This window comes from Gambusia affinis, linkage group LG02 (assembly GCF_019740435.1).
Source record: "Gambusia affinis linkage group LG02, SWU_Gaff_1.0, whole genome shotgun sequence".
Lineage (NCBI taxonomy): Eukaryota > Metazoa > Chordata > Actinopteri > Cyprinodontiformes > Poeciliidae > Gambusia > Gambusia affinis.
In genome coordinates, this window is record NC_057869.1 from 10,040,695 (window position 1) to 10,054,264 (window position 13,570).

The 13,570-nt window shown below is 38.7% G+C and overlaps 1 protein-coding gene across 4 annotated transcripts in view; it reads right to left on the reverse strand.

The window, feature by feature from the left end:
- tln2a (talin 2a) overlaps positions 1 to 13,570 on the reverse strand; it is a 79,184-nt gene that overhangs the window by 22,690 nt on the left and 42,924 nt on the right. For all 4 annotated transcript variants that reach the window (XM_044139935.1, XM_044139944.1, XM_044139917.1 and 1 more), the window contains 15 exons: positions 13,191 to 13,318; positions 12,953 to 13,016; positions 12,757 to 12,861; positions 11,096 to 11,251; positions 9,647 to 9,748; positions 9,196 to 9,272; positions 7,315 to 7,495; positions 7,068 to 7,181; positions 6,850 to 6,958; positions 6,148 to 6,356; positions 5,412 to 5,510; positions 4,989 to 5,156; positions 4,055 to 4,189; positions 3,732 to 3,891; positions 1,658 to 1,824 (listed from right to left, as the gene is read on the reverse strand). In XM_044139935.1, the coding sequence (XP_043995870.1) occupies positions 1,658 to 1,824; positions 3,732 to 3,891; positions 4,055 to 4,189; positions 4,989 to 5,156; positions 5,412 to 5,510; positions 6,148 to 6,356; positions 6,850 to 6,958; positions 7,068 to 7,181; positions 7,315 to 7,495; positions 9,196 to 9,272; positions 9,647 to 9,748; positions 11,096 to 11,251; positions 12,757 to 12,861; positions 12,953 to 13,016; positions 13,191 to 13,318 (1,974 nt within the window). The remainder of the gene's footprint in view (positions 1 to 1,657; positions 1,825 to 3,731; positions 3,892 to 4,054; positions 4,190 to 4,988; positions 5,157 to 5,411; positions 5,511 to 6,147; positions 6,357 to 6,849; positions 6,959 to 7,067; positions 7,182 to 7,314; positions 7,496 to 9,195; positions 9,273 to 9,646; positions 9,749 to 11,095; positions 11,252 to 12,756; positions 12,862 to 12,952; positions 13,017 to 13,190; positions 13,319 to 13,570) is intronic.

Here is a 13,570-nt window from a genome sequence, read left to right on the forward strand (position 1 = left end):
GTCAAATGTCCTCACTGGGAAAAAAACCCTGCAAAACTACAAATCTGCTTAAAAGTGAATACAGCAGATCTTAGCCTGACAATTTTTAAATGCCAACACAGAGAAATAAATGAAGTGAATCAAATTAATAATTAGTTGCCAAATCAACTGTGGGCCTCGGCCTCCATTAACACAACTAAATATACAGCTGTGACGGTGAGAAATCTGGCATCAAACTCTGCAAACCAGCTGGAGGGCATCATTTCATTTCCACGGAGGAAGAGAAGCGTTATTAATATCGGCGAGCAATCCTGTCGACAGATTATGAGACTGATGTGGGGAGAGAGCAGATGGATGGAGCAGCGAGGGAGACAAGTCTGAGGAAATGGTTCTTTTACTTTTAATCTTGCTGCTCTAAAAATATGAGATGTAATAAAAAGCACGGAGTGACTAAATCCTGTATTGATTCAGCTTATTTCTGCATTGACTGAGAATTGAATTATTGCTTTTATCAATAATTCAGTTCTAAGATGTCTTTATACAGCAAAGTGCTGTTTCCAAGCAAGAAGTCTGCATCTGCAAAGGTTAACATTAGTTTATGAAGTTAGACAGTCAATAATAATTAAGTAAAATAATTTTATTTACATATCCTGTCACTTTTTCATTGGAAATAATAAATGGGAACATGTGTGGTTGGAGCAGCAAAATCTGACACTGCACGGCAACTGGACCCACCATATTTGATGATAAATGTCCACACTTTCAAAGATTTGATTTTAATGCAAACTTTTGCACATCTTGGTTACTTGAGGAAAAATAATTAAGCTTGAATCTTTTTGAACAGTATAGAATTCTTGACTTTAGGTTCCATAAAAAAATCTTGAGGCTTAATTTAATAGTCAAAAGATTGAAATAAAAATACAGATGAGTAGATCAAAGATAAAGCATGTCAAATTAATATGAACTAATGTGACAAGTAGGCATTAATAGACTTTTGTCCTACAGTTAAAAAGGTAGAAGTAAAAAAAACCCCAAAAAAACCAAAACATTTTCATATAAATATTTTTCTGAATTCATCCAGATCTGAAAAATTAGGAAAAACAAATGCCAGACTATATAAGACACTGCAGGTTTGCTTCTTAAGCTTTCATGCAAAACAAACAAACTGATAAATAAACAAAAGTCGTTTTGTACAATGCTTTGTTTTTGAACCCGCAGATGCTTTAAATGTCATTTTTTATCAAGAAACAGAGAAGACACTAACAGGACAAAGCAGACTTCTGCACCTATGTGTCATTCTCAGTCCCATTTTTCACACCACATTACTGCTGTGGTTCCTGGTTCTGCATTTTCTTCCCTGCTGTCTTAGAAAAGGTCACCAGATAAGCAGAGAGCTGGTTTTGAAAAATGCCACCCCTGTCATCAACCTATTAGTCCCTAAGATGGCCTTAAGAATGAAAGCCTTAAAAAAAGATGTTTTAACCTTGAGACATTTCTGAAGTGGACACACATCAACAAATAACTATTTCAGTTCATAATTTTTAAAACAATTTGAAGTCACAAAAACATACTTTTATCTGCATTTTTTTCCATACATTTTAACGTTACATCTTTTTTTGCCACAAAAAACAAGACATAACTGTCTACCAATAGTTTTTTTGTCTTCCAAGCTGCTCACCTTTGCTGCCTCTACCATCCTTGCAGTGGCGTCTGCCAGCAGTTTGGCAGCTGCCAGCAGCTTCTTGGAGTTGTCCACGTCCACCTCGACCTCAGCATCAGACCTCATGGCATTCACCAGGTCTGAGGTAGCCTGAGCCAAAACCCGAGCCTGCCGAACCATCTCTCCTGTATGGCGACGCAGACAAAAATGAATGCAGGTGAAGAAAGAGACTGAGTTTAGAAGATGTTCACAATTACCACAAAGTACCAGCTCCTTAAACTGAAGCGTTAATGTTTAATGTTAAGTTTTCTGAATCTGAATCCAGTTTTCCAGGGCCCAGTCCTTCCCGTTTCCAATAACTGTTTTCTTTGGCTTTTTGTTGGCTATCTGAACATCCTGATGTCTTCTCGCACTTTCACAACCGTTTCCTTTTGCCAGTGCCTGCTTCAAAACTTTACACATAGCTGACCACAAACAACTGACATCATTGGCCACAGTATACACCGAGTCACTGTCTAAAACAAGTCTAAAAACCCTTTCTTTGTTTGTTTTTTTAAGTCATTGGCCATACTGTCGCCACCATGGCTGCTGTTAATCAGCTACATGTAGCAGGAGTCTTTTTGACGTGCTAAATACAGGGATATTCATTATGGTTCAATTATAATTAATATAGTCAAATTTGTAGCTGAAAACAATCTAATTTACAACAAATCCACTAAGCCACGGGAACATCTAAATTGATTAGAATGTCATTAAAAATCAAATTTATTTCAGTAATTCAATTATAAAAGTGGCACTTGTACTGAGTTATTACAAACAGTGATTATTTTTTGCCAGAGTGAGTTTGATAAATCTAGTTTGTAGCAAATGAAAACCAAAAAGCAGTTTCTCCGATCTTACACAGGACCAATGCAAATACATATTTTAATACAGAAAAATTGACCTACAGAAAATGGTGTCTATACAATGTACTAAATAAGCACCTGACGGTTCTCAGGGGCTCGTTTTGCATTAATCACTGCTTCGATGCAGCCTGACGTGGAAGCAGCTAGTCTGCAGCTCGGCTGAGGTTTAGAAGAAGCCCAGGTTGCTTAGCAGCAGCCTCCAGTTCATCTCCATTGTTGGATCTGGTGTCCCTTATCATAGTCTTCACAATACCACACAGGTTCTCTGTAGAACCTGACCAGAAGTAAATAAATTGAAGTATCAAACAGTGATGATGTTTCTGCTGTAATCTATTAAAGTTGTTGTCTCTCTTTTACCATCAGGCGGGACAGAGGAGGCAGTTTCAATCCAACAGTCTGCAGATATCAGATGGATCTTATTGGGTCGATCCATTTCCTTGTTTGACCTCCAGGCCAACAACATTCTTTGTGCATCTTCTTCCTTCCCTCTGGTCTTTTTCTACTGTCAGACTTGTTAACATGACTGTCAGCTTTTCTCTGTGCTTTCAGCTGACAGCAGTCACTTCAAACCCATCACAGTGTCAGTAAAGCTGAGGAGAAGACGGGCCGGGATGGGAGTAAAGCCACAACAAGGCATCTTCAGAAACTACTAACCAAGAGCTCAGATGATTCTTTCTTAGTGAATATTCTGAATGTACACAAACATAGATTGAACAATCAAAGTCTTTCAGTTAGAATCCATATGGGCAAATAAAGATGTTTATGCATATTTATGGATCAAATGTATCTAAAAGAAGCATCTTTCCCTGTGAAGAGCATTAAAAATAGGAGTGTTGTGTTTGAAAACTATTTTCCCAGCAAGATTTTTTTTTTAAATTGCTGCACTAATTAAAAAAATATCAGAAATGATACTCAGAACTCTTAGAAATACATTTCCCACACATGGCCCGACTATCATATTTTATTTATTTATTTTTTGACTACTGTAACCTCTCCAAATGGTGCGCCCGCTCTACCGCTCAGTCATGTGTCGCCCCCTACGGCCTGACCATTTTGGCTTTATTATTCATGTGTATGTAAAAACCAGGGAATAGTTTTACACATAAAATCTTAGTAAAAACATCTTTATACGTTTTTATTTCATTTTACAGCATCTTGCTGCTGGTTTATGTTTGTTTCAGACTCACCTGCGTCTCCCATGGAAGTAAAGATGCTCTCTGTGACGGTCATGATGGTGTCTGTGGCCTGGTCGTAGCGCCCGATTGGCTCTCCTCTGGCAGTGTACTGACGGACATGTTGCAGAAGATCTGCCAGCGCCTGACTCACAACACTTGCTGCTGCGCTCACCTTCAGGAAACAAGACCAAAGTACCTGTCAAACTTCCTGTTTGATTAAACAAAGGTGTCCCATTGCAGCCTGTAATGTTAATATTAGAACTAATACTAATAAAAAGGTAAAAAAAAAAAAAAAAGATAGATTTGTTGTATATCTGTCCATGAATCAAGCTGACCTGTTTAAGCAGCTCCCCGTCCTCGGTGGCTGAGAGACAGGCCTGGACACAGCTCTCCACCGAGCGGTCCACCAGTTTCCCGGCTTCGATCAACTGCTCCTGACAAACCGGAGAGCTGATGGTCGGACTCACCACCTGAAACAACCAAAGGATTAAAAGTATTAAAGCTGTCACTGAGAAATACGGACATATTTAAGTTCTGTCACCAGCAGCGGACGAATTATCATCACTGGATGGAAAACTTTCCTCTTGTTAAAACATTGAAGCTCCTCGTTTTGATGTTAATCAAACACTCAAATCATCTTGATTTTTCAGCTTAAAGTGAAACAAAGCAACGATCCAAGAGAGAAAAAAACGATTGGACAGGGATTGTGATAATCTCAGCACACTGCAGCTAATAAATGAAACTGTTCTGACTCAAAGTCAGCAGAGCATTTACACTAATTACACACATGTGGGCCATATGACTAGGAAAGAGCACAAATCATGAGAGCACAGTGTTTAACTGCATCATCATACATTCACTTTTCAAAAAAAAAAAAAGATAAATGCGAAGATCTCCAATACTTAAACATGCTCGTTTTCTTTAATTTACTTAATTGCCTAGATTTTATTATTATGTAATGTTAGTATAAAAGTGCTACTCATTAAATTAGAACAGCTTTGAAATCTAATTTATTTCAGTATTTCCTTCCATCAAGTGACACTCATTTAATGTAAATTCTCTAGCCAGGGTGATATTCATTACAGCTAATAACTCAAAATGCAGCTTCTCTGAAAAGTTACACAACACCAATAAAGCACTTCATCAACACAGAAAATCACCATATACAGAATATACATATATTTTTTAAATCAAATTACTAAAACAAATTAACTTGTAGATCATGTTCTGATGTATTGAGGTCTGTTTGTAAAATGTTCATTCTTGTACCTTTGCACAAGCCACAAGTTGGGAGGTGGAGAGGGCGCACTGTGTGGCGGCAGCAATGACCCGATTCTGCAGGACCGTGTCCTCTGCAACTTGAGCGACATTCTTGGCCTTCAGCACCAACATGGCCGCCGCGTTGGCCACCGCTTTGGCCAAATTCATCAAGACATCCTGTAATCACAGATGAAAATAAGAGCTCACCAAATATTTGCACAAGCACTTCGAAAATGTTCATGTAAAGCAGAAAAAAAATTACAAAAAAAGAAAAAAAAAAAAACACCTTTTTTTAATGGCAATTCTTTTACTTTTCATGCATTGTGTCCAGCTACATCAGTGAAAATGATATGCACATTGATAAACTTTTTTCTTTCTTCATATTCATCAGACATCTATAGCAGGATGATAAAATGAAAGCTGATGAGTTACCTGGAACCTCTCGTCTGTCTCATTCTCACCGATCTGTCGCAGGAGGTCTCCACTGGCCTGACCGATGCTACCTGCAGCGGTCAGCACTGTTTGTCTGGTCTAAAGTCACACAAACAGAAAAAGATCAATCAGGACCTGGAGTCGCATTTGAATCTCTTCTACTACCCCGGATTATAATAGTATCACTGTCATTTATTTCACCATTTGTGGCTTTAAAAACTGGCTGTCAGACAAATACTGAAGATTTAAACACAACCAAACAGGCTTTGATAAAACCATCAAAATGGACATTTTGAAAAACGAGCCTTTGTTCCCTGCAGTAATTTTAAACCAGCTCCAGGATTGATGATTTAAAGAGGCCTTGAATCTTTATTTTGATCTCCAAGACATTTTCAGTTAGCCGGAGGCAAGCAAAAGAGGATGTTCAAATAATTGGGTTAGGATTTGGACAAGCAGAGACAGAATTATTAAGAGAAGACGAGTCGTCTCGGGATGCAGCTGCTTGGCGACAAATTTAATTAGCCTTCGGCTGGCCGTTTGACATCAGGTCTGAAATACAACAGCTGAGGAGTTTGTTTTGCTGCTTGAATTCAAGTCAGAAGGGATGCCCGTTTCCCGCAAATTAAACAGTTTCAGTCTGATAATGTACTTTTAATGAAGGTGTGAAGAGGATAGATTTCAAGTACGAGGGAAGAGACCCAATCTAAGTCTGAAACTTTGAGACTCCATCTCTCACCTCTCCGGAGGTCGGCTCCACGGCCTTCAGGAGGTCGGACACGGCACCTGCGAGCGTCCTGGCAGCCTTCATCAGGTCGTTACCTCCTCCCACATCGTCCTCCATCAGCGCGGCCAGCAGTTTCACACCCTTTGACATTTCCGTCAGATTGGAGGAAATGGTGGTGATGGCGCAGCCCACAGCGGTGTAGTCTGTGTCAGTGGGATCACCTGGGAGGAAATAGGGAAAGACAACATGAGGTAAATGTAAAACAAAGCACAAAATCGTTTACTTGTAGGGAGTTTGTGAGAGACCTTGCACAAACTTACAGTTGACAAAAGAGATGGGCGGGGGGAGGAAGTGAATTTTTTTTTTTAGATGGAGTAGTTTGCAGGCTGCCAGGCCACTTTCTCCCTCATTCTCCAAACCACAGGAGGATATGAGGGAACTATTAGATTTTACATGGCTTCTAACAAACAGCAGCCTGATGGAAAAGTTCTACTTTACCCAAACAAACTGGCCAAATAATTTTAACTGCAGAACACACTATGCCTTAAACGCACTTGTAAAAATGTGGGTTAAGCCTATTGACATGTACTGCTATTAATAAAAAAATTGGACTTACTAAAAAAATATACATAATTTTTCAGAAATGCTAGAGATACAGTAAAATAAAACAAAAAAAACCGTAATATGATTTCTGTTGAGTCAAGGAGCACTGACCGGCTGTGAGGTTCACAACAGAAGCTGTTCCTGCAGTGATGGCATCAACCTGCGAGTGGATCTCATGTTTCGATTCGTCCATCTTGTTCTGGATCCATACTTTGGAGGCCTAAGCGGAGATTACAGAAATTTTTTGGGACGTGAGCACATTCAGCAGGTTTCATCACTGCTGTGAATAAACGCTTTATGCTCCTTTGGGTGCGAGAGAGTCACTCTACCATATCCTGCCCCAGCGGCGGGAGGTCGTCAACCTCTCCCAGGTCTATTTGGGCTTTTTGAACAGCTTGCATGCTGGTGTTGATGGTTCCCATCAGAGCCTGCTGCGCTGAACTCTGCATACAAACAATTTATGAGAAGCTAATTAGCTTACAGTCTCCTGAGGTGACATATTACAAACTAATAATGAGAAATGAAAAAAAAATCTGTTAAGCACTTTAAGACACCACACAACATCTAATGTTGTACCAGTGGAGGCATGTGGCCACGGTGCATCTGACCCATGGTGATCTGCTGCTGAGGGGACGGCATGGTGCCCATGCTGGGCGACTCGGTGCCAATAGAGCCAGAGCGGATCACTCCCGGCAACGCCACAGAGCTTTGGTTCACCTGACCCACGCGGTTAAACTGCTGCTGAAGTATCGTGGACCTGCAAGAGTACAACATGAGCACCATCAGTCTACAGCCGTGCAGCATAATGATGTCGAAGGCTGATGCTTGCTTGACAATGTTTTTTGAAGTACCATGCAAAAATGTTACTCAGACTTTTTCACAAATTTCATGTAACAACCACAAAGTTACACTTATAAGCCTTGCAAAAATGTTTTTAACTTGATTTAGGTCAGGACTTTGTTCTAACACCTACACTTTCCACTGTAGCTTACTGCTGTATCGCTAGGGATTTTTTTTCCTGTTGGAAGGTAAACCTCTGTCCCAGTCTCAAGTCTTCTGCATATTCTAACCAAATCCAGCCCACCAATTATTCATGTGGCGCTCATAAATTGAACGTCAACATTTGTGTGCTTAAGTATTATTTTATCAGTCGAATCAAGTCGCTTTTCATTTGTACATGACCCAATGTGAAAAGCTACTATTTTTTTTATTTTTTTTTTTACATTTTATGAAATACTAATTTTATCAATACATTGTCCCACCTCTGTCCCTTTGAGGAATTTTGTAATTTGGATGTGGCCCGACGTGAAAATGCGTTTCACAACTCTGTCCTACAGCATGATGCTGCCTCCACCGTGTTTCACTGACAAGACAGTATTGTTAGTTTTCCTCCACAGCACTTTTATAAATTTTGTTTCATTTGTTTCCTGTGTTCCCACAGCGTGAGAGAACCCTTCAAAGAAAAGCTCCTCTTAGGCTAAGAATAAATGACACACAGATGGACTAACTGATTTACCTTAATAAAGTCTATCATAGCTACATCCCTTCAAAGTTAGAAGGCTCAATACAAATCTGGGCACATCTGTTAGATTTTAATGTATTCAATTTTGAGAGACTTTGCACCATTTAACTTCCATTTCACATTTTATGAGCTATCTTGTGTTTATCTACCACATAAAATCCCACCATAATACATAAAGCTTTTGGCTGTAATGGGAAAAAAACGGGGAAACACTCGTTTAGTCTGAATAATTCTGCAAGTTAAATCCTTTAAAAACGTTTTCTGAAAGAAGCAAACCATCAAAATAGATCGTTCTAGAATTATGTTTTTAACTGGACACGTTCATAATCATACCGAGGTAGTTTGGATTTTACACATCAGCCACAAAGACCTTAAACACAATAAAGACAGACAGGGAAAAATCTTTCCACCTTCAGCAAACAAAGGCTTATTTGTTTTGCTGCAGAACAGACTTGCAAAGTTGGGTGTGCAATGTTTCTGCAGTGTTACAGATTGTTGCCTTTGCATAGAGATGGGGGGGTGGTGTATAGAAGTATAAATGTTGTAAAATGCTGAAAGCAGGAAAACTATCAGTTGAATGGACAGAAACACAGTTTTACCTGAGGCTAAATGAGGCAATGTTCCTCCCACAGAAGGATGAAAAATGTCAGGCATGTGTTCTCCGTGTCAAAATGTAGTCCAGGTAGATAGAAGGATGTTAAAGCTGTTGTAGTGGCTTGTTAGAGTGATGTGTACATAGCTTTGTTATGTACTGGTTATGTGTTCAACATCATCATAATGTTCCCATTTAAACTGGGATATGTATGTTTTATAAAGAGAATACAGTTAAGCGATTCTTTTTGTTGTTCAACTCAATCAGCAAAATGCACACATGAAGAAATGGCAAGTTTCAAGCCATGCTTCAAATATAAACCGAAAAGGTCTGATTTCCATACTTTTTAGGGGAAACCGATTCCTCCAGCATGGTTGACTCCTCATCACCCTCTAATCCAAACCGGTCCTTGCTTTGCTTCTGCAGGAGAGAGGCAAACACAGAAGAAAAGCAGGAAATCAGACTGTGGTTTAGTTAAGCCCTGTTTAGTTGGAAAGAGGACAACAAATCATAAGATGAGCCAAGATCTTCAACTTGCCTAAAAAAAATTCAATAAATCACACATTCAGATACCCAGACATACATTTCAGATTTTACTTTGGGCTTAAGATATGAGCTCCTGCTGTATACCAGCACTATAGGATGCCAGCCTTCCTCTGCTACTTTTCATTTAACTACAGCAGCATGACAGAGCGGCATGGTCTCCATCAATCACCCGCAAAGCCGAAAACACGTAGCCCTCAGGAGAATACTAAAACATCAGGATTACGGGTCTCCAGTGATGAATGTCTCACCTTTTTGAGGATGATATCAATATAACCGGCGATGAGCTGAGAGATCTGTTCCCCTTCGGTGGTCTGCACTGAGTAGTAGCTCTCCTGGTACTCCCCAAAGTCCTGCAGAAACGCATCCACAGAGTGAAACATCCGATTTGTGTGAAATTGTAAAAGGAGTAGCCGAAAGCAGAGCATGTACGGTATACAGGCTGAGGATTTTCTGGGAGGATTAAAGTGAATCCGTGGAGACGGCTCGACTCAGATGAGCACCGCACATTGTGTTGGCTGATATGAAGCTGCGGCAGAGAGTCAGATTAACCCGAGAGCCGTTCTGGAGGTAAACCTTAATGCAGGAAAACTAACTGCTTCCATGAGGAAAGATTTAGCTGCAGCTTTCACTTATTTTTAGCATCTTTCCACAAAAAAAAAAATATGCAAAAGGGTAAACAGAGAGAAGCTAAACAACCTCTAAATCAGTGACCCCAATACAGACAGCCTAAATGGTTAAAAGCACTCCAGAAAATTAGCCTCCACACAATAGGCTGTGTTAATCGAGCTGGAACAGAGATCCAACACACCTACAACACTAAAGCCGTGTTTAGTGGCTGGGCCTCTGAGTGCTGACACAAAGGAGAGATATTGGCAGCAAAGAGAAAAGAGTTTGTTCAGAGGACTGAAGGAGACGAATGAAAAGTGAGCAATACGCAACATAAAAAGTAAAAATAAAAATCTCTAAGGCAGAAAAGTCAGAATCAGGGTTCACAACGATTTTTTTAAAATTTACAAAATTAAGTTAGAACTTAAACATATTTCCATCAGTTTTCTTTATAATCCTCTGGACTTTTGAACACAAAATATTTACTTTGATGAGTTTTATTATTGGTAAGATTCACAAATCACAAAACAAGACGATTCAGTCCGATTCAGCAGGTCCTATTTTAATTTTGGGTTTTGGTAACTGCACGCTACTTTGCTCATCATGCTAAAATCTAAAATACTGGATTTTCAATCAATACTCCTCTAAGTCAATTTGTGATCTTTGATAACTTTATTTTGTAAATAAAATATCCCAAAGATTTGTATGAACGTCTACAATATGAACTACCATCAAAATTCAATTTTTTTGTGTGTGAATTTATCTGTAATAAATGAAATGAATAAAACTTTATTTTTGATGTGGAAATCAATTATTGAAAGAGGTCATCTAAATATAAAACAAGGTCAAATAATTTTAGATCTACCTTCAGATTGCCCAGGACATAACAGTGTAGAAACTCAAACCTTTTCCAGACTCCATTCTTTTTTCCAGTTCTTATCCAGACTTGCAAAATAATAGAGCTAGATTACCTACTTTGTCAGACTATAAAAAGTAGTCATGTGATAAATGTGTAGTATAGCTGGCTCTGCGGTGTGTGCAGCTTTTCTCATTCTGCCTCTGGACAGAACGTGGGCGTGTGGCGGCCTTACCAGCGTAAAGCTCTTGGGCGACGCAGCCCACCTCTTCACCGTAGTGAGAGGCCATTCCTGAACCACATCTTTGGTCTTCTCATCCACTCTCATCACCGACTCCTTGGTGATCCCCAGGAGCCGAGGCACCAGCTTGTTCTTACTCTTCATCTTTTCCTGTAATAAAAAGAGAGACTTTACTTCAGTCAGACATATCAATAGATAACATTTAAGCCTCAAACATTACACACAATGTAGAGGTGACTCTTAGCAAATTAGAACAGAGTGAAGTTACAAAAGGATATATTCTAGCATTAATTTCTGTTCAATTTTATCATTAAGGTAAGTAAAAATCCAAAATGTGGTTAAAATTTATAATATGACATAAAAACAATAAAATCTGTTTGAACCCAAGAATTTTATGGCATACAAAATGACTTTATTTGAGTGAATTTAAAAAGTCACGAATATAAAGAGTCAATTAAAATCCTTACAAGTTTGAATTGCCTTTATGATGTTTAGCTGAGAGATTACAGACAGAAAACAGGACAGAAATTCATGTAAAAAAACTTAAGAGATTGATTTAGTTTCCATATCTATTTACTGGTGGCACAACTTTACATCAGTCTAAGCAGCAAAGAAAAAATAGAAACCGCCTTAATTAGTAAAAAAAAAAAAAAAAAGAAAGAAAGAAATGTGTGTCCTTATCGTTACATCAGCTGATTGAAATCTCTTTCTGAATTCTCTTAGCTTTCAATATCATATTGCAAACACCCTCTCTAAAATGCATAAAAGCTTTTGGGTTTTCAGTGTGGAAAACGAGCAAAGGCCTCTTGTGGAAGTGAAGCCAGTGGGAGCAGGCCGAGAGAATGTGATGGGCTGTGACGTGAGGGCCAAGAGGTGAGGTGTGCAGAAGTCCTGCAGGGACTGTAAACTCTCTGAAGGCTTCTGCGAGTTAAAGGTTAGAAGCCGCCGGCTGAAGTTTTCCAGGGTTGTTTCAGAGACGCTTCTGCTCCACCGGATTAACCTCAAGATCCAAAGACTCAAAGACAAAAGGAGATACCAAGCTGAACTGTCCAAGGGGAATTCATATGGAGGACCAAGAAGTTAAAGGACACTTTTAGATTTCTGTGGTATTTTTAGTAGGAATAAAAAGGCAGAGCAGAAACTGTAACATGTGATCTACTATTGGAAGTGATTTCATTCTTCATACCTACTCATTGTAACTAATTTCTAGAGATTAAACTATCTGGCGATGAGATAAAAAAAGAAAAAAAAACTTATTTGTGTGAAATATTAGTGCAAGACTGATATAGTCAAAAAAAATAAAAATAAATTTCAGCTAATAGAAAGATTTTCAGTGATGTAATGCAGAATATTGTCTTTATGGTACATAGTAGTAGAAGTCTGCTGGATTCATTTGGATTCTGCTGCCAGTTGGACTCTAATGAACATATACCTGCACATTGTGCCCTACTACCTGTCAGTCACTCCAACCGCTCTACATTCACTCTGAAACCTCCTCTGCTGCACAGACAGAAGAGTTTCTTTCCAGCACCACCATGAACTGCCTGCAACTGACTTCTTCTCTTACTCTGTGCTTCAATTTCATAGTATTTCGTGCAGCTCGTCAGAATCTTTTAGCATAAAACACAAAATTTTGTGCATAACTTCAGACTTACCTTGACGAGGAAGAAGGAGACGCCGTACGTTCGCAAAGACCGTGCCAGTTTGACATACTTCACTTTTGCTTCAATCTCTGTCATTTCTCCACAGTTTTTGTGTTCCTGCAGGTTTAATTTTGTTTAGAGGAAATTATTACTTACACAACATTGTTGAGATAAAAAGAAAACTAAAACGAGGATGAAATTCACACACCTGAAATATTTTCTTCTCAGCTCCTCGTTGTTTTATGTACTCTTTGGGCAAGAACTCTTTCAGACTTTGAAAGAAATCAAATACATTTGAGGATGTAATTAAAGCAGCAAAGATGAGTTAAACAGTTTCTCCACAATCTTTGAACTTCATTAATGGGGGAAAAAAATTTCTAAATATGTTATTTTTTATTTTTATCTTGAATCTTCGTAGAAATCATAAAATGAAGTCAAATACTCACTCTAAGAATCCAGGCTTGTGTTTGTGCTCTATGTGAGGTCCAAACTGGATCTGGGCCTGAATGCCTCCAAACTCACAGGCTTTGTCAAAAGACACAGGGTGGGAACCATTCAGGATGTCATCTCGTGCCTGCAACAGCAACAAATAATATTTTTTTGTTAATTTTATTTTTTTAAAAAGGAGAAACTTTAGTGCTGTGCTGTCCTAAAATTACTTGCATGCATATTTTTGTGACTTTGTAACATAAAAAGTACCTATATATTTCTTTATTTTTCAAAAATAATTATTTTGATCAACAAAACACAAATTGGTGGACCTTTTTTAACAAAAAAAATAAAAAATAAAAAATCACTCCTGCCAGTCTTTTACTGCAAAGGACAT